At 45.9% G+C, this 27038-nt stretch overlaps 1 protein-coding gene across 2 annotated transcripts in view; it reads left to right on the top strand.

Annotated features, from left to right (window-relative positions):
- Positions 1-27038, top strand: part of CPAMD8 (C3 and PZP like alpha-2-macroglobulin domain containing 8) — a 1947746-nt gene that overhangs the window by 1546597 nt on the left and 374111 nt on the right. For both annotated transcript variants that reach the window (XM_069649211.1, XM_069649210.1), the window contains exons 33-34: positions 22562-22717; positions 23046-23108. In XM_069649211.1, the coding sequence (XP_069505312.1) occupies positions 22562-22717; positions 23046-23108 (219 nt within the window). The remainder of the gene's footprint in view (positions 1-22561; positions 22718-23045; positions 23109-27038) is intronic.

Raw genomic sequence — 27038 nt, 5'->3', positions numbered from 1 at the left:
TAATCTACATGGAGTACACATCATTGGGCTTGCTTTCTATTGTATTTTTATTTATGTATTCTATTGTATTTTTGTTACACGCCGAAAGATATCAGGGCGCGGACATAAAGACAGAGTACTACGAGTAAGACAGGACAGGAACGTGTGATCTAGCTCAAGATATTAGATAACTTTATTTAAAGAGCAATTTTTTCAATTTCTTTTTGAAAATCTGAAAGTTGGTTTCTAGTCTGAGCGTGGTTGGTAGGCTATTCCATTTTAGGGAGCTTTAACTGGGAGCGAGCATCCCATTCCATTCACTTTCTTTGTCTGGGTGATTTTAACTAGACCTTGGCTTTTTGATCTCAGTGATCCTCCTGCTTCATACAAGGATATTTGTTCCTTTAGCTAGGTAGGGGCAGAGCCATAGAGGCAGTGGTGGATGATTAAGGCCGCTTTGAATGTAATGCGGTCATCTACCGCCAGCCAGTGTAAGGCTTTTGCGGTCTTCTGTGATGTGATTATGTTGGGGTTTCTTTTTTATAGCTCTCCTCGCATCATTCTGAATGACTTGGCACTGGTCGATGCAACCCTTGCTTTTTCCCAATAGCAGGGCATTACCATAGTCCAGTCTTGAGAGGATAACAACTCTAGCGATGGTTGTGCTATTTTCTTCATTTAAGAAGGGTCATATGTGCCTGAGTAGTCTATGGTAATATCTGCAGTTCTTTTTTAGATATGCTACATGTGCATTTGCTCCAAGGGAGGATTCCAAGTAAATTCCTAGGGTTTTCACTTTGTCCAAAGTAGAGATGCTAGAGTTCTTTATGTTAAATTGGGCGTAGTCCAAGTTCAGTTTTGCTCTTGCCTGGGTGGAGCCAAAGATCATAAGCTCTGTCTTACTGATGTTTAGGCAGAGCCAGTTAGATTTCATCCATGCCTCAATTATGCTGTAGATGGTGGCTATTTTGGTGCTGTCTCTGCTGTAGCATCCACTCAACTCTATGATAAGCTGAGTGTCGTTAGCAAAGTTGGTGAATAGCACACCTAAGTTATTGAGGAGGGTGCAGAGGCAGCGAAGGTAAAAGTTAAAAAGGAGGGGAGAAAAACTGGCTCCCTCGGGCACACCATATTTTATACTAATGGGGTTGGAGAATCTCTCCCCCGCAGTGTATTTTGGAGCTACGGTCTGAAAGAAAAGAGGAGATCCAATCTAAGGCCTCTTGTGAGCAATTTTCTGATGTGCCCAATGCTTCCTGAGTTTGTGGTGGTCTAACAGGTCGAACGCTGCTGATAGATCTAAAAGCATCAGCATGCCTGTCTTTCCCTTTTCCAAGATGTTCAGCATTCTAGTTTGTAGATCAAGAAGTGCGGTCTCTGTGTGCTATGTGAGCTTCTGAATCCGGATTGTTGTGCGTGAAGTAGATTGTGTTTGTCCACATAAGTTTGCAGTTATTTATTTGCAGCTTTGTCTAGAATTTTAAGGAGTAGATTGCAGTTAGTTATTGGCCGAAGGTTTGTAGGTTCTTGAAGAGTGAATTGTAATGTTTAATTAATCTAATGCTCCTGTAGCCGATTAGGATAGCAGGGATACTCAGTGAGGTGCAACCCAGTATGTCGAAAAAAATGCAGCCCAAGGAAATGTGATATTTTTAGACAAGATTTTTTGTTGCTAGTTTTATGTGTGTTTTAAATGTCTTCATTTGTCCCAGAAAATTGCCTGTTTGGTTACAAAAGCTTGCCATAAATGATTTTGTTGTCCTAAGCATGGTGTTTTGTTTGAAAAGGTGTATACTATTTAAGCAATGTTCATCTAGAAAGCTGGCTTTACCAGCTGGCATTTGATCTCGGGCCAAGTTGGCAGGGCCATAAAAAAGGTCCTAGGTGGTTTCTAGGTGGTTTCCTACAGCCACCCCCTCAGAATCTAGCCACTGTCCACAACCAAAAGGCTTACTTTTTCTATTCGTTTTCCCCTAGGGAAAATGCACAGTCATTGAACAGATAGGTGCACAATATAAACCGCTGGGCAGATTTACTTCAAATTTGTTTCAGGAGCAGCACAAAGCGGTGCAGATTTTGCTGGCTTGATGCACATTCATCCATTGTTTTTCAAAAAATGTGGTGGGATACCCCAGCACCAAAATCTTTTACATATCTCCCATTATGCATTGCTAGAAGCTGAGGCAGAGATTTTTCAAAAATTAAAACTCCAATGCCATTTTGGATTTCCACAAGAATTTGCTTCAGAAAATGACGACATAGCTATTATTTCTGATGGTGTGTATCCCCTCCTCAGTGCTTAAAAAGCCTGGGAGTGTTTTGGAAAGAGTAAATATTGCAGACAATTGATGTTGGGTTTTACATTGAAAATACATGCTGTGCCGAAGGATCCGTGTTTGGCAGCTGTGCATTTTACAGACCAACTAAAACTATAGCTGTAATAAAGTGTTCAGCTAAAGTGTGTGGTCTGCTTGTGAGGCAGAGTTTCATTAAAAAAGCCCTTTCACATCAAAAGGCTACAGTCTCTGGGTTTCATATAAACTTGTAAATCAGCCCATGAAACATAGAGAAGAAGCTCCCATTTAAAATTCTGTGAAAATTTGCCTAACTATGGTGCTCCTTTCTGTGGATATGCGTTCAACAAAAGTGTCATGAGCCGATACTTTATCACCCACGCCTCACTGTCCCTTGCCCGGTCCCCCATTTCCCCGCCTTATGCTTTTTTGTCCCAGTTCCCCAATTCCCATACCTCAATCTCTCATCCCAGTCCCCCACTAGGCCCATCTGACTCTTATTTGTCACAGTCCCCTATTCCACTAATACACTCTTCTTCGTCCTAGTCCCCCATTGCTCTTCCTCAATATTCCTCGTCCCAGTCCACCATTACCGTGCTTTGCTCTTCCTCGTCCCAGACCACCATTACCATACGCCTCAGTCTTCCTCATCCCACTCCCAAGTTACCCTGCCTCACTCTTGCTCATCTCTGTCCCCATAACCTCCACACTGTTTCTCATCCCTTTCCTTCAAAGCCCCACACTATTTGTTACCCCAATCCCCAATTATTCACTGCCTCCAACATCCCTTTTATTGTCCCCATCATAGTCCCTTGCACGCACACGCGGTCACATTCCCTCGCAGGCACCCCGTCACTTTCACTTGTGCGCCCCCATCACAGTCCCTCTAACGCACCCCCGCCAAAGTCCATCGTGTGCATCCCCGTCACAGAGCCTTGTGCAAACCACCGTCACAGTCACTTATGCGCACCTCGTCACTTTTGCTCGCACACACCCCTGTCATAGTTTCTCATATGCACCACTCTTCACAGTACCTGACATCACCACTACCCACATCCTCATCTTTCTCTTCCATTTTTATGTCTCAATTTATCTTGTTACTGAATTATTCATGTCTCTATTTTTTTCATGAACCTTACTACTTTCCCTTAACTTTAGACTATTTATTTATTTGTTTTTAGTTCATAAAACTATACAACTTTTATATCAAAACACATCAAACAGCACAGTTAAATAAACAATTCATTTCATAACTTTTAAAAACTGACATTACTTAATTCATCAACAGTTTTCATCATCAATTTCAGTTATTCATAATAATATTCAACATCTATTGTGCCTATATACAATTCATTGTACCTATAATTCACTCATCGGAATTCAGCGTCAATGGTTTAGACTATTGTCTGGTTATCCCTGGCAGAGTCACAAAACCTCTATACATCAGAAAAGGTCTCTGCGGCGTAGGAACACTACGGTGGTGATGGACATGGCATGAACTTTTCTTAACAGTGGGCCTCATTATGAGGTGGGTGGTAAGGGATTACCGGCACCGGTAAGGGCACCGGTGCCAGTTATCCCTTACTGCCCTACTACGAGTTCCCTTTGCGGGTCCTCCCTTAACGCCTGGTTTTTCCAGGCGTTAAGGACGGGACCCGCAAAGGGACTGCTGTAGCTAATAACGGTACCGCAATTTGCGGTACCGTTATTAGCGCCTTCCCCATTCCCATTGAGCCCTATGGGGCTCAAATGGGAATGGGGAAGGGCCCTGGTGAATGGGGTATAACCGGTCCCGCCAACCTTGGAATGGACCAGTAATTGCTCCATTCACCAGGGCGAAGTTGGAACGAGTTTGGAGGAAGCCATGGCGCTCGTAATGAGGCCCAATATCTTTAGATGTGCATCCCACAGAACTGACTTCACATGCAAGTGTTTAGTTTGCAAGCTTCTTTAAGAGTGTTCATGCGCCTTGGTGGGAGATTAAAGGGATGGTCTAGTAAAAAATTTTATTTAAAAAATAGATAGGCCACATTAAAAAAAAAATACTAGCATTCTCCGTTTTAAAACTTCCTATGTAAAATTTTGAGCTATTCAAGCTCAAAATTCACAAAAGCAAGCACATGGGCGCAGCCATTTTGTGAAATGGAGGCCCTCCTGTACTGGCTTTTGCTTTTGCGGCACTAATGAAGGAAAAGCCAGCCAGCTGTAGTAAACAAAGGCTACCGCTGGGTGGCTTTCCCTTCATTAGTGCTGTAGGCGGAGGACGGGGACCGGAGAACAGAGCAGGAAAGCTGCAGCTGAATCTCGGTAAGTGCTATTTATTTTTTTTACAAAAAATAAGCACTAGCTGCTTTTTATTTTCTAAGTTTTCCGGGCTGGAGGAGCCCGGAAAACTTAGAAATAAAACTGCAGCTTTAAAAACGTTGTATTTATGTTTGCGGTCGCTTTTGAAGCGACCGCAAACATAAATACAACGTTATTGTGTTGGAAAACGCTGCGGTTTTTCTTTCCAAGTTTCTCAGGCTCCTCCGGCTCGGAGAGCCCCAAATGGAAAAGCAGATTCAGGCAGAAACAACGCGGCATTGCGGAAAACAACCACGTTGTTTCTACCTGAATCTGCTTTCCCATTTGGGGCTCTCGGAGCCCGAGAGCCCCAAATGGGAAATCAGCTGCAGGTAGAAACACTACGCGGCATGTAAACATAACCGCGTGTGTTTCTGCCTGCTGTGGCTTTCACTTTGGGTCTCCGGTGCTCCCCTGGGAGCACCGGAGACCCAAAGTGATAGCCACAGCAGGCAGAAACACACGCGGTTGTGTTGGAAAACGCTGCGGTTTTTCTTTCCAAGTTTCTCAGGCTCCTCCTCCCAGATTTACCTGGTAGCTGTGGCTGAGCAGTCAGACTTCTCTCAAGAAGAGTTCGGCAGTTTATAGAGTATACACAATAGGGCTAAAAAATACAGTAGCACAAGCAAACACTGACCAGAGCTTTGGTATAAAAGAATATAATTATTTATTTAAAAACACACTTATAAAAATACACTGGCACTAATATGTCAAGCAAGTTCAAACACAGTCACTATAAGTATTTACACCTCCCTAGTTAATTATTCGACAAGTCTAGGTTAAGAAACCACTTATTTATCAAAACAGAGGTGAGCAGAAATAGGAAAAACACACAGTACCAACACTTTTAAGAAACCACAGCAAGTCAAGAAAGGCAGGGTCTACTGTAGAGCAAAAAGTTCATAGACCAGGCCCACTCTTGGAGAGAGCAAGGCGGAATGTGCCCAAGATCACACAGTGGAAATGCACTCAAAGTCTTTGCAGCAAAGTCAAAAGAGGTTGGATCAAGTCAGAAAGGTAATGTTAGTAGGTCCGAGGTCACCCCAGGATAGAGAGTCAAGGATTTACGGGACACCTTGGACAGTCTGTTGCAAGGGAGACCAGGCGGGACACAGTACCTGAAATGGCGAGAAAGCTCCAGCGGAGGCAGTTGTTCATGGCAGTGGGTGCAAGTCTGAGCTTCGTCCAGGGGAAGAGAGGATCTCGACGTGGAGGAAAGCTGGAGGTCGTTGCACTGCCAGGGAAGAAACCAGCCGCGGAGTTTCCCGGTTAAAAGATACTACCCTTTTATTCGCGGTAGCAGTGAAGCGTGGCTATCCGGCCGCCGGGGTGCTTGGCACGGGTGATTCAACCACAAGATGATCTTCTCCCCTCTTCGGATTCTTTAGGTCCTGTGGCGACTTCTGAAGTTCCAGTCCCCAAATCCCTGCTTTTATGCAGCAAAACCCCCATTCATCAGCCTAGCTGTCACTCAAACATGCTAAGTGGTGAGCTGGGCACTCACCACTGGGCCAATCACACAAGGCAACTCTGTCCAGGGTGCCTAATCCCCCTCCCACACATCCTGTCGACCCCAGACAGAGTGGCACCATTTGGAGGGCTTCTGTGGAGAAGCCCACCAAAAAGTGGAACAAAGGGCTCGACTTGGGTTAGAGTTTCAGAGGCGAACACAAATGCCATTTTAAAACCGAGTCCTGGCAAAAAGACCCAACCGGGGAATAAATATTAAATAAATAACCCGGCGGTATCTTTAACATTGCACCAAAAAGTGGTGCGTTTAAAATGAATGGGAAAAGGGGGGCGTGGCTCGGAGCCACCACGAGTGGAATGGCTTCTTAGGAGCTCCTGAAAGGCCCACCGCGCCGCGGCTGCAAACGCCGCTTCCAGACCCCGTTATGGAGTGAAACTAAAACGACCGTTGCATGAATACCACCAGCAGCTGTCTACCGAGTGGGACCCCGCGCCATGGCCGGATTATGAAGTTTCGGCAATTTCTTTCACACGGGTCCCCGCTCGTATCCAAGATGGCGGCCGTGGAGCTCAAACAGAGGAGTACCTCCGTGCGGGGGTGGGGCTGGCGCGCTAAAGCAAACGAAGCCGCCTAACGCACACAGCTCTCCAGCCCGCACTGACTCCAGCTTTCTCACACCCTGAAGCCGGGACAACCCCAATCATCCCGCACAGCCCCAGAGGCAGACCATTGCACGCAGGACTGTGGGCCTGCATAGAACTGAGCCAACTTTACCAGAAGCTGTACGGCCACCACCTCCCTTCTATTCCGCACGGGGGGTACTGGCTGCGGTCGGCCGGGACGGAGATGCTCCTCCTCCGGGAAGTGGGGAACGGCAAGCGGAGAACATCTCATCAGCTCACCCCTAGCGACCACTCCGGCGGCGACTGCCCCTCTACCAGCCAAATCTCCAGGCCTGGCCGCAGGTACCCACCACAATGCTTTTCCCGATTTACCCCGCAAGCCACGGTCGAATTGCACCCAAACCTTCAGCCCAGCGTTCCTCAACACGCAGTCAACCTACACCAGCACAGATCACCCAGATCATATCTCACTGGGCCTGTAAAGCCGCATACTTGCGGGTCGACACAGAGTCCTCATACCTCTCGGAAAACACAGCAGAACAGTACCGACATCTTTAAGGTGAGGAGAGGGGAGGACTGACCGCCCGTTTCATTAATAACAGCCCCCCGAACAACTACGAACACGAGGGGCATCACCCGCCTAGCCGCGGCTTCATTCCCCTCTGCCTACAAGTCCACCACACCTTCTCAGGTCATTGGGACCCTCCTTACAGCATGCCGAGGCCCGCCCCACTCTCCCCCCATGGCATACTAGCAATAATCCCACACAGTAAGTCCTGCCACAGTGACCCGGCAGCTCCAAGATGTCAAGAAGCGGTAAGGCCTCTAGGCAAGCGGAAATCGTCTACCTACTAGCGAACACTACTACAGAGAAATCCAGAAAGGGGGACCCACTGGAAGATCCCACCAACATCCCCATGTCTGCAGCACCGGCATCAAACCAGTGCCATTCCCAATCAGTCATAAAGCCGACCTGCAAGATCTACTATCAGCCTTGACTAAAGAAATCCAAAAAAGCGCAGAAGAGGTCACTAAGAAAATTAACTCTCTAGACCGGCGGATGGGAGAAGTAGAACACCGAACGGCCGAGCTTGAAGTGGAGGTCTGTGACCAAAGATTTGAAACCGAGCAGGACAGGACAGGATCGCGGCCTTAGAGGCAAGATGCAACCTCCTAGAGGCAAAACAGGAGGACGCGGAGAACCGCTTTCGGAGGAATAACATCCGCTTACGAGGAATACCATCCTCCCTCTCAGGTGCAGAATTAAAAAGCTATGTCACAAATCTACTTAGATTTATAATTACACTTCCAGACAGCGCACCCTTGGAGCTTGATCGGGTGCACAGAACTTCCCACATTCGCACCGGATGTACTAGTCAGAATCCATTTCTTTCAAATGAAGGAAGAAATTATGCGCAAGGCGAGGCAAATGCGCCAGATCACGTTCCAGGGCTCTGCAATCTCGCTCTATCAGGACCTAGCCGCCTCCACGTTACAAAAGTGGAAAATCATGCGACCTCTAACGGAATGGCTACGAGACAGAACGATCCTGTATCAATGGGGTTTCCCGACCTCAGTCAAATTTAAATGGGAAGGATCCCTGAGGCAAATTCACACGCCTAAAGGCGGATAAATTCATGGGCCTCAGAAAGTATGACGGGGAGTCGGAATCGGAAGAACCGTCCTGACCCCCTTGGGAAAAGCCTCCCAGAGGAGAAAGGTCAAAAGCCGGCAGAAGACGAAGACTCCGGGGTCCCCTTAAAGACACCTTGCTGGGATGACCAACCTGGCAAGAACTTACCCGAGTCCTGGCAACTCCATCTTGTGGGGAGAAAGCCTCCAGAATCATCAACTCTCATTTACGCCAACAGTGCGGGAGCAAGGATGAGCTCCAAAAGAATTCGGATCAGCGGCCCAGTTGGCCATCGTTAGGCGCCTTTGTGCCACCATTTCCCCAGTGGCAGCAGGACAATGGTTCTACTTCCAGTTCAAGTTGGGGGAAAGGGGGGAGATAACCTATCATGGCAGCCAGCCTGGAGAGGAGCAATCCGAACCCCACTGGTTCTGGCGTCACAGTCATCCTCACAGCATATCGCACCAGCATCTAAGCTTCCACCAGACCAACCAAGCAAGCAATCGCCGCTAACAGACGCTTGGCCCAGGAGCGAGAGCAAGGCCAACGACACACCGGACCCTAAATTGTATGCCAATGACCGAAATAGTGAAATAGTGAAATAGTGATACTCACATGGAATGTCCAGGGCCTGAACTCGCCAAGAAAGCGTAAATCAGTAGAACACAGGCTGGGACAGTTTTCGGGCGACATCGTGCTGCTCCAAGAAACTCATCTATTGCAGAAAGACGAATCCCGAGTAAGGTTCAATAGATATAAACACAGAACATACTTTGCCTCCTCCGGACAGAAGAAGAGAGGAGTCGCAATCCTATTAAGCGTCAAAGTCCCACTATCAAAAATCACCATAAAAAGAGACCCGGAAGGCCGCTTCCTCCTTCTAAAGGGCCTGTTTGTAGAACTTCCTATAACCATCGTCTCAGTTTACGGCCCCAATGCATCTCAGGCCAACTTTATCGCAAAGCTAATTCCGACCATTCTAGCCTTCCGTGAAGGCCATCTGATCATAAGTGGTGATTTCAACTGCATGCCAAACCCACAATTAGATAAAACTCTTCCCCCTACGAACACAGACTTCGTGCAAGCACTAGCAATAGCCAAATTGCTAAGAGAAACCGAATCCGTCGATGCATGGAGACTATTCAATGGCACCACAAGGGACTACACTCACTACTCATGTGTGCGTAAAGGCTTCTCAAGAATTGATCTCATACTCCTATCAGGGGTCCGGTTCCCTTGCCTTAACAACGCAGAAATCCACACCTGCATGATATCGGACCACGCCCCAGTATCAGCGAATCTAGTGATCTCAGGTCAAAAACAGCCCGTTCAAAGGCAGTGGAAACGACAACTCATTGCTATTAGACGAATGCATCCGAACAGAAACCGAAGAAACTATCTCTAATTATTTCAAAGAAAACACAACAGAGCATGCTTCCATCAACATTATCTGGGATGCCTTGAAAGCGGTCGTCAGAGGCACTCTGATTAGTGCTGGGGCAGAACAGAGAAGAGTTTCGAACATCATGGCTGCCAAGCTGGAGGGAAAAGTAAAGCAATTAGAGAACGAACTGAAATCACGCAACTCCAGGAAAACGGAGAGAGCCCTGAGGAAAGCAAAAACAGCGCTGGAGATGCATTGTGCCGACCGCACAGTGAAGGCATTAGCATTTACAAAGCAATTCTACTACAGCAAAGGGAACAAAGCAAACAAGGTCCTAGCACAAAAACTGAAAAAAGTCTGCACCCGAAACAACATTTTGAAACTAAGAAGGGAAGATGGACAAATGCTCTACTCTGATTCAGAGAAAATCGAAGAACTATTGAAGCACCACAAATCAATCATGTCCGGAGAACCCACAGCACTAGATAATCTAGCAGACTATCTAAGCACCATGCCCTCCCGGGACACTACCCTGTTGGACTCCCTAGAACTACCCATCTCCACTGAAGAAATCATAGACGCCATCAAATCTCTCAAATCAGCCGCCCCGGGCCCCGACGGATTATCCGCAAATTTCTACAAAAAATACGCCAGAATTCTAGCACCTCAGATGTCAGCCTTATTTTACTCGTTCCTTACCTCGAAGTCAACAACTGATTCAATGGCTGATTCCATCACAATCCTGCTACACAAACCTGGAAAAGACCCCGAACTAGCTGCCTCGTACCGGCCCATCTCACTCCTAAACATCGACAGGAAGATTTTTGCCAAAGTACTGGCCAACAGACTGCCTCCAGCCCTACCAACCCTAATTGATCAAGACCAAACGGGATTCATCCCTGGGAGAAGTGCCCATGACAATATTAGAAGGACAATCGACATTATTGAGAGTGCCCACAAACTAAAGGTAGGAATGGCCGCCATATCCTTAGACGCACATAAGGCCTTTGACCTGGTTGACTGGGGTTACATCCGGGCAGTTCTGACACACATGGGCTTTGGGCCGAACTTTACCACATGGGTAATGGCTAACTATCATTCTCACACCACACAGCTGCAGGTCAACGGCACAAGGGCTTGCAAAATCCACATATCCAGGGGCACTAGACAGGGTTGCTCACTCTCCCCCCTAATGTTTGCTCTCTGCATGGAGCCCTTTGCAGAAAGAATCAGCGAAAATACGAACATAAGTGGGTTATCCGTGGGAGGCCATGAATATAAAATGGTTACAGGTCATTTGGTCGAAAAAAAAGGTCGACAGGACAAATGGTCGACGAAATTTGGTCGAAAGACAAATGGTCGAATTTTTTTTTTTTTTGTATTTTCACATTTTTAATTTTTTTTGGGGGGGATCCCCCCAACTCCCTTTTTTTGCTTAAAAACACTTTTTTTTCCTAAAGGAAAACCTGAAAAATATATACATAAATAAAAATAAAAAATTCGACCATTTGTCTTTCGACCAAATTGTGTCGACCATTTGTCTGTCGACCAATTGTCTGTCGACCAAATGACCGGACAGCATATAAAATTGCGCTGTACGCTGACGATGTTCTAATAACGGTAACAAACCTGCCATCGTCCCTGGGTGCTATATGGGATGAAATTTCAGAATTCGGGACTCTATCAGGGTTCAGAGTAAACCTATCCAAATCCGTAGCATTACCAGTGAATCTCTCTAAACAGGAAAAAGACACTCTCAGCCCCCTAATGCCAATCCCATGGTCATCAGGCCCAATCGACTATCTCGGTGTTCGCATCCCCAATGACCCACTGCGCCTATAAGCAACTTCCCACAACTGATCAAAGATCTTCAAAAAGAGCTCAAAAGGTGGAAACCACAGGAAATATCATGGTTTGGCAGAATCACAGCCATCAAAATGAATCTGCTCCCCAGATGGCTATACCATTGCACAGCACTCCCAATCAACATCCCGGGTCCACCCCTCGCAGCCCTGCAAAAGCAAATCCAAGCATTCGTATGGGAGGGGGGAAACCTCGTATAGTCAAACGAATAATGATGAGAGGAATTCCACAGGGTGGTCTGGGAGTACCGGATCTTGCTAGATACACCCTAGCTGTGCAACTCTCTCACGCCTTCACATGGGCCCAAGAAACAGATAGACTGAAGTGGACACACATCGAAGGATTTTGGTGTCAGGTGGCACCATCATATCTCCCACACCTTCCACCCGTAAAACCACAAGCAAATAGCGGCCTGCTGCTGCCAACAATATCGACAGCCCGCTGCTGGAAGGAAGCTGCCCGGAAATGGCACATCCGCGGCTCGCTAGGCCCCCTGACTCCCATCTGGAACAAGCCTGACTTCTCCCCAGGTCTATCGGCTCATGGCTTCCAACCCTGGATAGCAGGTGGCTTACATAAAACCAGCGACTTTCTGGAAGCAGGAGCACCTATCTCATTTGTAAGATGCAAAGAAAAATTTGGAGTGGGTGAAGGGGAGAGATTCCACTACGCCCAAATCCGACACTGGATGTCCCACAGAGTAACAAGGGAGAAATGCTCCAGAGAATTAACAGCCTTGGAACTATCATTAACAACCCCTACAAGCAAAGGCAGAATCTCGACCATGTATCGACTCCTAGACAGGGCAGACCCCTGGAAAAAGGAAAGATACATGATCGAAAAGGAAAAGGACCTGGGAAAAGAAATTGAAGTCGAGGAATGGGGGAAAATCTGGGCCAGGCTACACAAAAGCTCTCAATGCATTACAAATAGAGAAGGGGGCTATAAACTCTGCTACAGGTACTATATAACCCAAATCAACAAGGCCAACCCAACCATTCCCGGAACTTGTTGGCGTGGGTGTCCGACTACCGGATCACTGCTACACATGGTGTGGTCATGTCCGAAAGCGGAAATCTATTGAAAAGAGATACTCAAACACATCAAGGAAATATCGGGCCTAACCATCCCATGGGACCCTGGAATCGTCCTTCTTGGAGGCACGGGCGATGGAGCATTACCAATGTCAGGCCAAATCCCCAGACTATGCACGCATCTACTCTTAGCAGCAAAAATAGCAATGGCCCGTGTGTGGAAAAATAAAGAGGGCCCCTCCGTTGCACTTTGGTGGGCGAAATGCTGGGATATAGTGGTGGCCGAAAGAATCACTGCGATCTGGGCAGGCTCCCTGAATAGAGCTCTAAACATATGGGACCCATTCATGGACTACGCCGCCAGGTTCCCGGCCCTCACCAGGAGGCCCCCGTTAACAAGATGGCTCCAAAGCTGCCCGCTGTATTGAACCACAGCCTCACAACATAGCTATCCAGCGCCCCACAATCCTCCTGGCGGAAAAGGACAGGACAGTCCATGATCAGTAACGGCCATTCTAACATTTTTGCTCCCTGCACTCCGGCCCTCCCATGAGTCGCTTTTGCTAACTCATATTGAATGATTGCTGTTCTGCGATTACTATTGTGATATATATATTGCTTATATGTAAAACCAAATAAAATGTTGTTATGAAAAAAAAAATGAATGGGAAAATCCCATAGGAAATATTCCGGTGGAATATTTTGCGTGGTATCCACTGCCACCAGCCAGAAACTCGACAAGGGGGGACTGGACAGTGCCCCCTTGGAAAACAGACCCAGGGGCAATCGAATTACCCCTACCAGTACTTCCACAATATGATGGTTTGTACTGGTTCTGTTCACAATTTAAGACTAGTAAAGCCAATGGTGACTTTACATGTCCTGGGAGACAGTAGTCAGTCCCAGGGTAAGGAGTCTATGTTTGGGGGTCACTATGACACCCCGGTGTTACTGCACTGAGGGTGCTGTGTAACACACATACCAAAAACACATGAAGCCCTATGGAGTAAAAGACCCCATAGCCCATAAAACACCTTAGATAGTCAAAGAACATTCTCAAATCATGCCTAAGAGTGGGTGTAAAAGAGTCTCACTCTTAGCAGGAGAAAAAAATAAACCCCAAAAATCCAGCAAAGCTGCTGGGGGACTCACTAGGTTTGGGAAAGGCCTTATTTCTCCACCACCTTACTCTGTCCAATCTGGCATTTGCTTGCCTGCCTTTATGGTCAGATAGACCTTCCCAAGAGCCTGCAAAACATGGCATAGGCGGTTAACATGCTCTTCCCAGGAGTGGCTGAACACTGCAATGTCATCCAAGTATGCCTTGCAGAAGTCCTCCATCCCAGCCAGAACCTGATTTACCATCCTTTGGAATGTTGCAGGTGCATTTTTCAGTCCAAAAGGCATAACCTTAAATTGGTATAAGCCAACTGGGGTAGAAAATGTAGTTTTCTCCTTGGCATGGTCTGTCAGGGCTATTTGCCAATAGCCCGACGTTAGATCAAATGTGCTGAGGAACTTGGCTGCACCAAGTCTATCCACCAACTCATCTGTTCTAGGCAAAGGGTGGGCATCAGTCTTGGTGACTGCATAAAGAGCTCTATAATCCACACAGAATCTCAATTCTATAGCTCCTGTCTTTGGTACTAACACAACTGGGCTAGACCATGGACTAGTAGAGGGCTCTATTACCCCGAGGTCAAGCATCTTGCTGACCTCCCCTTTGATGTGGGATCTTACATTTTCTGACATTCTGTATCCTCTGCTTTTGACTGGCAGACAGTCACCAGTGAGTATATCATGCTGGCCCCAAGGGGTCAAGCCTGGTGAAAGAGAGAACAGGGAGGCAAACTGATTTAACATGGATTTGCACTCCTCTTGTTGCTCAGGTGTCAGATTTGAAGAGAGATTTACTCCTCCAATCTTTTCATCCAAGGGTAAGCCTCTGAGGAGATCAGGAGAGCTTCACTCTCTTCTTCCTCTTCTGTTGAAGCTAGAAGCAAGTCTCCTACCTCAGGCCTGGAGACATATGCCTTTAGTCTGTTGGTGTGGAAGACTCTGGGAGCCTCTTTGGGATTGCCCAAGTCCACCAGATAGTTCACCTCTCCAAGCTTACCCACAACCTTGAAGGGTCCCATCCATTTATCTTGCAAGGCTCTCTGCCTTGTTGGGATCATAACTAGAACTAGCTGGTCTTGAGTGAACTCAACCATGTTAGCCTTTTGATCATGCCAATGCTTGACCAAAGCTTGTCCAGCTTTCAGGTTATCACTAGCTTTTGCCATCATGTGTGACATTCTCCTCCAGAGACCTATCACATAGTGAGTCACTCTGACTGGCTTGGGGGAAGGAGCACTCTCCAACCCCTCCTTAATCAGGGCCAATGGACCTTTGACTGGATGCCCATAAAGAAGATCAAAGGGAGAATAACCTACTCCCTCCTGAGGGACTTCTCTATAAGCAAAGAGAAGGCATGGCAGTAGAAGGTCCCACTTTCTTTTAAGGGGATATTCTAAAGCACCTATTATGCTCTTCATGGTTCTGTTGAACCTTTCAACCAGTCCATTTGTCTGAGGGTGGTATGTGGTTGAGAACTTGTAAGTAACTCCACAGGGTTTCCACATGGCTTTCATGTAGTGGGACATAAAATCTGACCCCCTGTCAGAGATTACTTCCTTAGGAAACCCAACCCTGGTAAAAATACCAAGGCGGGCCTTAGCCACAGCCTGAGCTGTAACAGTCCTCATGGGAATTGCCTCAGGGTATCTAGTAGCATGGTCTACTACAACAAGGATAAACCTGTTGCCTGAGGAGGTTGGAGGATCAAGGGGACCAACAATGTCAATCCCTACCCTCTCATATGGGACTCCCACTACTGGGAGAGGCACTAAAGGTGCCACATTCTTGGAACCAACCTTACCAGAAGTTTGGCAGGTGTGGCAGCTCTTGCAAAACTTATCTACCTCAGCCCCCATCTTTGGCCAATAAAAGTAGAGTGAGAGCCTTTCCTTGGTCTTCTTGAAACTCAAGTGACCAGCCAAAGGAATCTCATGGGCTAGTTGCAAGAACTGTTGTCTGTTTTCTTGAGTTACTACAAGCCGCTTGTAGTCTCCAGGTGCAGACTCAGCCGGTTCACTGTAGAAGAGGCCATCTTCCCAGTGCAACCTATACTTTCCAGGCTCATGCCCATCAGCCTGAGAAGCTGCCTGATGGCGAAGACCTTCCAGAGTTGGACATTCTCTTTGTCCCTTACTGAAGTCTGCCCTGTTCGGTCCACCTTCTGCCAGTAAAGACTGCAGCTCAGGATGGTCAACAGGATCCAGATATCCAATAAGTTCTTAGCCTTCTACTAGCTCTTCTTCAGAGTCTAGTTCAACCATACAGGGTTGTACCTCCCTCTCAGCCTCAGCTGGAGGTGGAGTTACAGGTGTAACTTTGGACAACCTAGGGGAAGTCCTTGTTGGAAGCACTGGAGTGCTTGCTGCTGGTTTCTGCTTAGAAGTCTTGGGTTGCCCCTTTGCTTCTGTTGATTTAGAGACTGCAGTAAGTTGCTCCAGTGGAGAAGGAGTGATATCTTTCTTCATCATCTCCAGAGAAGAACCTCTCATGATTTTCTCTCTTCCAGGTCTGGTTAGCTCCTGTATCCTTTTACTAGGAGGTCTGGGGGTGTGTGACACTACTCCAAGAGTTTTCAGGTCTTTTCCCAACAGAACCCTTCCTGGTACCTCACATTGTACACTGACAGGTATCTTCACAGTCATATCATTGCACTGGATGAGAACTGGTAATTGGGGAAGCATCTGCACAGGCCCTCCAGCTAACTTGGTGAGGCGTTTGGGTGCCTTAGCAACATCCTCTGCCTTGAAAAATGATTCATCCACCACAGTTATGCTGGCTCCAGTGTCCCTAATGGCAGGAGTCTCCTGACCATTCACCTGGACACTGTCCTTATAATACTCTTTAGTATTATCTGGAATAGAATTATACACATCTAAATTCTGTTGTTCCCACAACCCCAGAGACACTAAAGAAACACTGGTTGAGACTCCAATGGGATCATCAGCCAGTAGTAGAAGGTTTCCACTGGCCATCTGTACTTCCTCCTCTGGAGCAAAGGCTAAGGAGACAGTGTGGACCCCTGAAGGTTTACCCTTACATCTGGGATCCCCTTTCACATGGTCAGTTGAGCCACAAACATAGCATTTTCCAAATGCTTTTTGGAATGGAGGCTTGTTCTGACCTCGTTCTGGTTTGGCACCAGAAGGTACACTAGCCTGATTCGATTTCCCTTGTGGCTTACCCTTATTGTTTTGTTTGGGGCCCTCTTTGGGATTGGAATTAGTAGAAATCTCTTTGGAGTCCTTTTTTGGCTGTTTCCCCTCATCCTTTTTCTGAGTTGCCCCAGAGTCCTTGTGAGTAGCCCTGTTGGCAACCCACAAGTCAGCAGCCTTAGCTAGTTTTCTGGAATCTAATTCCCTTGAATCAGTCAAGTGCTGTCTGAGCTCAGGAGAGCAGGCATCATAAATTGACTCCAACATCACAAGAGTCTTCATTCCCTCATAAGTGTTCACCCTGTAACCCTTAATCCATCCCTCTAGGTTCTTCAAACTTTCACTCACCCACGTAGCCCAAGGGGTACCATCATGCTTTTTGAGGGTCCTAAACCTCTTAGGTTACTGGGAAGGGGTCTTCCCAAATCTAGCTATCAAAGCTAGCTTCACACATTCATAATCCTTCTTATCCACCTCCCCCAATTCCATTATCACATCAGATGCAACAGGGGGGAGCCTAGAGAACAACCAGGGAAGTAACTCATTCCCTGAGATGTCCTGGAGGCCATGATTATACTCAAACATAGCCAACCAATCCAACACATCAAACTTAGGCTCATATATACCCACAATCTCTTTAGGCATCCGGGGTCTTTTGGGACTGGTACTCCTAGAGGATCCGGAGAGAGAAGCATTTTCAACAGACAATTTCTTCATCTCTAGCTCATGCTTGAGCTCCATTTCTCTGAGCCTTAGTTCTTGTTTCAGTTATTGGTGTCTTTGTTGTGCATGAGCATTGAGTCTCTTAAACACCAATTCAAGCTTCATTTGCTCTAGTTCAAGACATTGAGGATTAAATGTGGGACCTGGTAAAGGTCCAGTAGGTACAGCTGGTAGAGCACACAGAGGCCCAGGGGGGACAATTACAACAGCCTCACCCTCCTCTTCTGACTCTGCCTCAAGATTATAAATACTTTGATCAATATCAATGTCATCACTGTTGTCTACATTTTCTGGGAGAGGGGATTCCTCTGAACCATCACCCAGACTTTGGTTTGCTAACAATCATTCTATTAGCTCCATTTTCTTGCCTTTAGTCAGGAGATTCTTATGCTTACAGAGAACTCTTAAACAATCAGCAGTTTTTGTAGCAAGGGACTCCTGACTATAACTTTCCATAGTTGACAGGTTAGAAAATAAACTTTTTAGGGCTAAGCTTTGTGGTTAGTTGCACTAAGGTATCTAAAAGCACACTAAAATGTATACTCAATACAAATCCCACCGCTGTACACCAGTGTTAGGCAGAAACCTGTGTAGTTCCCTTAGGGACCACTGCAAAAAGTTTAAGACTACAGGAGTTAGCAGTAAACCCAATTGGTAGCAGTCTGCACCACCCAGATTTACCTGGTAGCTGTGGCTGAGCAGTCAGACTTCTCTCAAGAAGAGTTAGGCAGTATATAGAGTATACACAATAGTGCTAAAAAATACAGTAGCACAAGCAAACACTGACCAGAGCTTTGGTATAAAAGTATATAATTATTTATTTAAAAACACACTTGTAAAAATACACTGGCACTAATATGTCAAGCAAGTTCAAACACAGTCACTATAAGTATTTACACCTCCCTAGTTAATTATTTGACAAGTCTAGGTTAAGACACCACTTATTTAGCAAAACAGAGGTGCGCGCTTAACCATAGATGGCACTCCAATAATTTGTTTAAAAAGGGAGAGAAAAGACAGAAATAGGAAAAACACACAGTACCAACACTTTTAAGAAACCACAGCAAGTCAAGAAAGGCAGTGTCTACTGTAGAGCAAAAAGTTCATAGGCCAGGTACACTCTTGGAGAGAGCAAGGCGGAATGTGCCGAAGATCACACAGTGGAAATGCACTCAAAGTCTTTGCAGAAGAGTCAAAAGAGGTTGGATCAAGTCAGAAAGGTAATGTTAGTAGGTACGAGGACACCCAAGGATAGAGAGTCAAGGATTTACGGGACACCTTGGACAGTCTGTTGCAAGGGAGACCAGGTGGGACACAGTACCTGAAATGGTGAGAAAGCTCCAGCGGGGACAGTTGTTCCTGGCAGCGGGTGCAAGTCGGAGCTTCGTCCAGGGGAAGAGAGGATCTCGACATAGAGGAAAGCTGGAGGTCGTTGCACTGCCAGGGAAGAAACCAGCCGCGGAGTTTCCCGGTTAAAAGGTACTACCCTATTTTTTGCGGTAGCGGTGAAGCGTGGCTATCCGGCCGCCGGGGTGCTTGGCACGGGCGATTCGACCACGAGACGATCCAGGAAGGTGAAAAAGGCGAACTGGTTGGTCCCACCAGCTCAAAGGGAAGAAGACTCTCCTGGAAGAAGATCTCCTCTGTCATCGGGAAAGTGGTGAGTTTCGTACAGCAGGGCTCCACCGGTGGTGTCGTCGTCGTAGATGGCTCAGCTTCTCCCCTCTTCGGATTCTTCAGGTCCTGTGGCGACTTCTGAAGTTCCAGTCCCCAAAGCCCTGCTTTTATGCAGCAAAATCCACATTCATCAGCCTAGCTGTCAATCAAACATGCTCACCACTGGGCCAATCACACAAGAGTGTGACTTGAGTTTCCAAGGCAACTCAGTCCAGGGTGCCTAATCCCCCTCCCACACATCCTGTTGACCCCAGACAGAGTGGCACTATTTGGAGGGCTTCTGTGGAGAAGCCCGCCAAAAAGTGGAACAAAGGGCTCGACTTGGGTTAGAGTTTCAGAGGCGAACACAAACGCCATTTTAAAACCGAGTCCTGGCAAAAAGACCCAACCGGGGAATAAATATTAAATAAATAACCCGGCGGTATCTTTAACATTGCACCAAGAAGTGGTGCGTTTAAAATGAATGGGAAAATCCCATAGGAAATATTCCGGTGGAATATTTCGCGTGGTATCCACTGCCACCAGCCAGAAACTCGACAAGGGGGGACTGGACAGTGCCCCCTTGGAAAACAGACCCAGTGGCATTACCCCTACCAGTACTTCCACAATATGATGGTTTGTACTGGTTCTGTTCACAATTCAAGACTAGTAAAGCCAATGGTGACTTTACATGTCCTGGGAGACAGTAGTCAGTCCCAGGGTATGGTGTCTATGTTTGGGGGTCACTATGACACCCCGGTGTTACTGCACTGAGGGTGCTGTGTAACACACATACCAAAAACACATGAAGCCCTATGGAGTAAAAGACCCCATAACCCATAAAACACCTTACATAGTCAAAGGACATTCTCAAATCATGCTTAAGCGTGGGAGAAAAAGAGGCTCACTCTTAGCAGGAGAAAAAAATAAACCCCAAAAATCCGGCAAAGCTGCTAGGGGACTTACCAGGTTTGGGAAATTGGCCTTTACAGAGAATTCTCCCTAACAGGAGGGTAGTGCAGTGTTTATGGAGCTAGGTCTAAGGGACAAGCCATTGCTTGAAGAGGAAGGTCTTGTGCTCTTTCCTGAACTGTAGAAGGGAAGGGGAAATTCTAATGTTGATGGGGAGGAAGTTCCAGAGTCTTTAAGCGTAGACAGAGATGGCCTGTCTTCTGGTTCTTTCCTTTCATCACCACTGGAGTTCAACTCTGCACATTTTGTTACTTCTGATGGATCGCAAGCCTACGGAGATGCTGAGTTTCTGGGTGACATCCTTGTAGATGATGCAACAGGATTTGATACAGGCTTGCAGCGGGAGTCAATGAAGTTCACTGAGGGTCTAGGTGATGTGGTCGAAATTGCAGAGACCTTTGTTGAGTATTGCTGCAGCATGCATAACACATCTCAGGGGTGCCAGGGTAGTTTCCAGAAAGGCTTCCAAAAGGGCATTGCCACCATCCAGATGGGAGAGGACCAAGGCTTGGACAACAGATCAAATGTTTTGTGGGATGAAGGTCTTGATTTTCTGATGGAGAGAAAGTTGGTATCAAGCCGTTTGTGTCTTTCTTGCTATGTGATGTTTGAACATGAGGTGTGTGTCGATATTGAATCCAAGGGCACAGGTGGCCAGCTGGGGTGTGAAGCCCTTAAGGTTCATAGCAGAGAGCCAGGTTTGGATGTCAAGATGTTCAGTGTTGTTGGTCAGTTGGAGGAACTCAGTCTTTGGAGTAAGCCAACTGGATATCCAAGACTGGATCAATGCAATGCAGGCCTTGAGCCTGTAGATGTCTTTGATGGAGGATATCTTGAGGTAGATCTTGGTGTCATCTACGTATTGGTGGATGTGGATGTTATGTGGAGCGGGGAGGATTCCATGTAAAGATTGTAAAGATGTAAAGATTTAAGATCACGGGGGGCAGGATGGATGCTTGCAGGACCCACAGGTGATGGTTAGAGTTGGTGATCTAGAAGAATCCATTTGCATGAACTCTTGGTGATTAGCAAGGCCGGATTTAACCAGCTGAGGACGCTTGTGCTGATCGCCTGCAGCAATGTAGAGTAAGTGTCTGGTGGTCTAATGTGTCAATAGCTGCTGAGAGGTCAAGGAGAACTAGGAGGCAAGGAGGGCCATCATCGAGGATGGCATCGTCGATCACCTTGATGTTAGTCATTTCTGTCCTCCATCTGGTTCTGTAGCCAGATTAGTAGGACTGAAGGAGGTTATTGGCTTTGGTGTGTTTTGAGGAGATGTTGCATAGCTACTGCTTTCTCCAGGTCTGACCTAGTTATGGGGCGGTACTTGCTGAAATTATCAGGGTCCATTGTTGGTTTCTTAAGAAGCAGGAGGATTTGTCCGATCTTGATGGTCGAGAGGAAGGTGACTTCAGTTCGGGAGCTGTTGATGGATGTCAGGTAAGGCAGGAGTATTTGAGTCGGAGGGGTCTTGAGTACGGAGGCAAGGAGCATTTAATCTGCATACGATGTGGCATTTAGGGATGCTAAGGTGGCAATGGGTATTCCATGGTTAGTGTTGTGAAAGTTGTCCATGTAGTGATTTCGCAAAATGTGACGTGTAGTGTGCTGTTGGTTGTGCCACTGGTGTCTATGGGTTGGCGTATCATGTTATCTTGTTGTCATAGACAGAGTTGATGGTGGTGGATTTTTTAATGGAGTGTGCTATGGGTGGGTTTGGCAGAGGGTTGATGCACTGCTTGATGGCTTTGAATAGGGCTCTGCTTTCGTTGTTGGCCCTGGCCATGGTGTTTTTGTAGTCGTGGTCCTGTGTTGATTAATCGTCTGCGTGTAGCAGGGAGTTCCTTGAGCAGAAAGAGGTCGGATGCGCTGCAGTATTTTCACCAATTCTTTTCTTGTTCTCCAGCATGGGGTCTGGCATGGATTCACATTGTCATGAATATTCCCCGTCAGGCTGGGAATCCTCAGTAAAAGAAAAACTGTATTTCTCCTCTAAACCAATCACGGCTTAGAACATGGGCTAGATCGAGAGTATCAGCCCACGTGTCCAGCCTCCTGATTGGCCTGCTCCCACCCACAGGGTGCTAATACACGCTGACCAACACACGGTCTGTGTTTTTTGAAGTTATTAAAGGGCCTTGAAGATGATCAAGTGGTATATAGATGTTCAGTCAAGAAGCCGCCTGGCCTGTGTGGTGTGATTGGTGTGCTTCAAGCACCAAATGAGTCCAGTGATAATCTGCATGGCACTTGTGGGTTGAACGTGCACCTGTGTCAAGACACTTGTATAACTAAAGTTCTCATTCTTGTCCTAGGATACGTGTGTAGCGTTACAAGCATTGTCAGAATATGCTGTACTTTCCTATTTTGGAGGAGTGAATCTTACCGTCTCTTTGGCATCAACTAATCTGGACTATCAGGAGACATTTGAGCTTAACAAGCAAAATAAGAAGATTCTCCAGACAGCAGTTGTAAGTTTATTCAGTGCAGTATTCTGTACATTAAGGAGCCAGAAGTCTATTGAATACACCATTTTTATAAATTAATTTGACTACATCCATCCCACGGTTTTGAAGACAGGTTGGAAGTGAAATTCAGAAATGTTGAATCTAAATGGGATTAAATTATTAAGACTCCCACCTTGCCTCTTTGTCACAACGTGTGTTTCTTGTATCACATGCCCCCGAGACCAACCCGAGACCAACATGTCACTTCCTTAAATGGAAATTATTCTCTGACTAGCATTTAAAGAACTGTTTTGGGTTTAGTAATCTTACGTTTTTTATTTCCAAACTTTAGATTCCCAGCATTCCCACTGGATTGTTTGTTAGTGCTAAGGGAGAAGGCTGCTGTTTAATGCAGGTAAGAACGATAAACAATGTCAGTGAATCATTGTGGAATTGCTGGGTAGGAAAGCATTCCTGTCTTTGTGATTGTGAGAGTCACATAAGCGGCTCCTTTACAGGACCAGTCAACAGTGAATAAATCACCGCCTGTTGGCATGTCGTTATTTAGTTGTTACAGATTGTACTGTCTGCCTTTAATGAGGATTAAAGCATTGCCATTCAATGGAACTTTCACTAGTGCAATTGTCAGAGAGGGAAGAGAAAGAAAAAGAAAAAAGTGCAGTGACTTTTATGCATAACATATACCACAAATATGGTTGTGGGGGTTGTGGAACAGATGATCGGAAAATGAACTTCACAAGTGGGATAATTAGTGATTTGTGGATAAAATAGGAACACATTCCAGACTTTCCTTTGTACTGTTGTAATCCAGTAGACAATTTAGACCTGCCGTTCACATTAGCCACATGGCGTGTAGGACTGAAACCATGAAATGGTGCAGATGCGCATTCATTCTGTGGTATGATTGGCCTATACGGGCTGATGCACACTGAGGTGGCATACTCAAGTGTTGAGAGTGAAAGATGAGCCAATCATCACTACAAGAGGTAAGACTTCTGGCACAGAGTATCCCCGAACAGAATTCAGAGGGAGTGATGGCATACGGATTTCGAGTTCCTCTAGCTAAGAATATCTCCTCTTTGATGTTACTTTTCCGGCCACAAACAGAGAAAATCCTGAGAGATTGGAACCTCAGCTTCTACTCTACAAAAAGCAGCCTCCCCCTGTAGTTTTTTTCAACCAAACAATTCTGGTGAAAACACTGTCACAAGACCTCTCATGGCCAAAGCCCCTCTCCTCTTTGCCAGTGTTCTCACCATAATGGTACATTACTCACACACTAATATCATGTTCTTCTCTTACCTGTCTACCGAAGGAAAGCCAGCAAACCTTTGTAGTAAATGATAAAAAAGTATATGAAATTGATGCTCAATTTTTGCTGCTAAAGGAATAAGGAACATAAGAAACACAGTTTTACCGAAGTTAGGTGTCATCTGTCACATTTGAAAAGTGGCGGAAAATGAATTTGCTATGTTACATATTCTTTAACTTTGGGTGCTTCAAGTTACTAGAGTATGTGGCACTAACATACTGGAGTAACCTTTTATGACTGAAAAATGCAAATGAACACTTTTAATGAAGTACAATATCTTATTTAATGTACTTTTTGTTCTTTTGTTTGTCATTTATGTTTGTATTTGCTGTTTTATGTATTGAGTGATGGTTGTTCTTGTTTGTATCTTTTTCTTGTATTTTGCATTTTCTTAAACAAATTCTGCCATGTTCAAAGTGTTTGTTTTCCCTGATTTGTGTATAACTGTTAATGCGATTCTGTGAACACTAATAAAAAATGTTGTTAAAAAGAAAGTGTTTTCGAAGGGATTGGTTCCTCCAACGTATTCCACATCTATGACAGGTAATCACCACAGCTGTGCTGATTACCTGTCATATATGTGGAATACGTCGTTGGAACATCCCATCGAAAGAACGTTACCAGATAAGAAAGTAACTTGTTGTTCTCTTGGGGCCAATGATCATGGCTGTAGGCTTATGATTCCTAGGGCTACATTTTAAAAACAAACATTGGATGTTTTCACTTTAACAAAAATAGGTTTGAAAAAGAAAAGTGAATAAATATCCCAAAACACAGTCATGAAAAATAATCACAAAGATGTTATGAAAAATAATCACAAAGATGTCGTCATGTGGCTTCAGTGGGAAAACAGAGGAGTTGGGGTGATATTGAGAGTGGGCTCTTGTAGTTGTCTCTCAATGTTAATGTTACAATTCTGGCATTACCTTGTTTCCTCATCCACTGCTTTGCCTATCCACCCACCGTGTGTCCTCGATTACTGCTGAGCCATTCTCGTTGTTCTCCATGCACTGTTGTGTTCTTGCCAGTTGCCTCGTTGATATCACCGCCGAAGTGGACTATGATGTCACCAAAGTCAGTTATGGTCCTGGCATGATGAAAGTGGGGTGCTTCTAATAAACTCCTCACCCCTTCACACTCTGTCATTTCATGGACCACTCGTTTTCATTTCAAAAACATTTTTTAAAAAAATGAATGAAGTGCACATCGTTTTGAGGAATGGAGGTGGAAGAGACACCCAGACTGTTTGGGAGATTTATCTGTTTTATGCCAAATCCCCTTTCCTTGTGAGAACCCCAGCACTTTTTCGCTGGACTTGTGGACCTTTATCCTGTTATCCTGAATGTGGGGAGTCTTTTTTCCCTCATTTGTTTTTTTTTTTGCTCTGAACATGGGAACCCGGTTCATTGTGTTTTTACTTTATTTTATGGAGTCATAATTTCCTCCATACTTTAAAAAAAGGCATCTCTGTTTCACTTTTACAGCACACATCCACCTATGATCAGTGTAGCTCGGAGCCCCTTGGGCTCTCCTTTTTATATTCTTTTCTTTGCTTTTCCTTAAGAACTACTGTTCTCAAGGTTAAATGGATACTTTGTATCCTTCTTAGCTTTTCCTTTTGAGAGATCAGCACACACCACCCTATGTGAATTGCTGAGGGGTTACCTAGTATCCCCTATCTCTCTGCTCCTGTAAAAATTCTGCTTTGCTTCTAGCTTCTGTTCAAGAAGAAGAAGCGAGTAAACCCCTCCCAGATCTTCTAAAAGGACACCCTTCAGATTGGTCCATGGAAGAAGTTAAACTCTCTTCATTTGAGTACCTCCAGAGGCAAGAGTCAAGATCCCCCTCCTCAAGGTCCCCTCAGCAGGATCGCAGAATCAAGGCGGATTGGCCAGGTGGTAGACATTCATCCTTGGAGCCATTCATCCTGTGAAAAGGTGCCAAAACTGCAGACTGACAATGTTAGTATGAAGTATTTGTTGCTGAGAGTCCTTTCTCTCGACTGCTGCATCTCTTCTGGAGGACCACCTTTTGTCACCACGACCAAGGAACAGGAGACCGGGTCCACCGCTGCTGCACCGTGAAAGAATCCAGCTGCATCTTTTTCATCACTCATCCGGTACTGTGTGACTCGGGGTATTACTTACCTCAAGCCATTTTGTCGATTCTGTGTTGCCGGAGTTCTGATTCTGGTGTTTGGGTGTTCACCCATATCGTTAGCCCAGGCCTAATGATTTGTGAGCCTATAGGGAGCCTTTCCCAAGGTCCCTGAAACCTTTTTGACCCACACAAGTATTTTACTAACTTGTAAATGAAGAATCCTCCAGCACTTTGCCCTTTCTGCTGCTGTGCCTTACCTGTTGTTCCTCCAGTCTGAATTTGAAGAACTCACTCCTAGAACATGATGGACGCAGAAAACTTGTATTACAAGTCTTTGAAAATATTGAACTGCTATTGCTGGTGCTGAATAACCCTTTTTTAATGGATTGCTCTTCTCCCGCAGATTCCGATATCCTCATCCAGCTGTGCTGTTCTGAAACATTTCCGACAGGGAGCGTATTAGACCTCGACTCGGCCGTCGATCGTTGCCTCGTCTTGCTGCTCGTTCATCTGCTCCGGATGTGATGTCAGGCGTCTTATAAATACCACTTCACTATACCCCATTAGTCAGTTCCTTTTTCTGCATGCTTGCACGCTGTATCGGGAACACGACTTCGAGTTTACTCAAAATCTTTTTGTCAAATTTGACATTTTTTCTTCAAAAACCTCGACCGCAATATCTACTCACCTGATTTCAGGCTTCAAAAGGTGCACTGATTGCGAGGCCAAAATATCGGTGACCGACCCCACGATGTCTATCTGTGGTACTTGGGTGTGAGTCACGACACGGAGACCTGTGCGTTGTGCTCTAAGATGCATCTGAACTCCCTACTTGAGAGATCCGGGAAACTAGTTTTGGGCTGACCATCAAAATCTCTGGCGCGGTCGTTCATTCGGTCTTCAGAGGCCGAT

The sequence above is a fragment of the Ambystoma mexicanum genome, chromosome 1p, assembly GCF_040938575.1.
Source record: "Ambystoma mexicanum isolate Mex_15411 chromosome 1p, UKY_AmexF1_1, whole genome shotgun sequence".
Classification (NCBI taxonomy): Eukaryota; Metazoa; Chordata; class Amphibia; order Caudata; family Ambystomatidae; genus Ambystoma; species Ambystoma mexicanum.
Note: the sequence above shows the minus strand (reverse complement) of the source record. Positions and strands in the feature narration are given on the sequence as shown.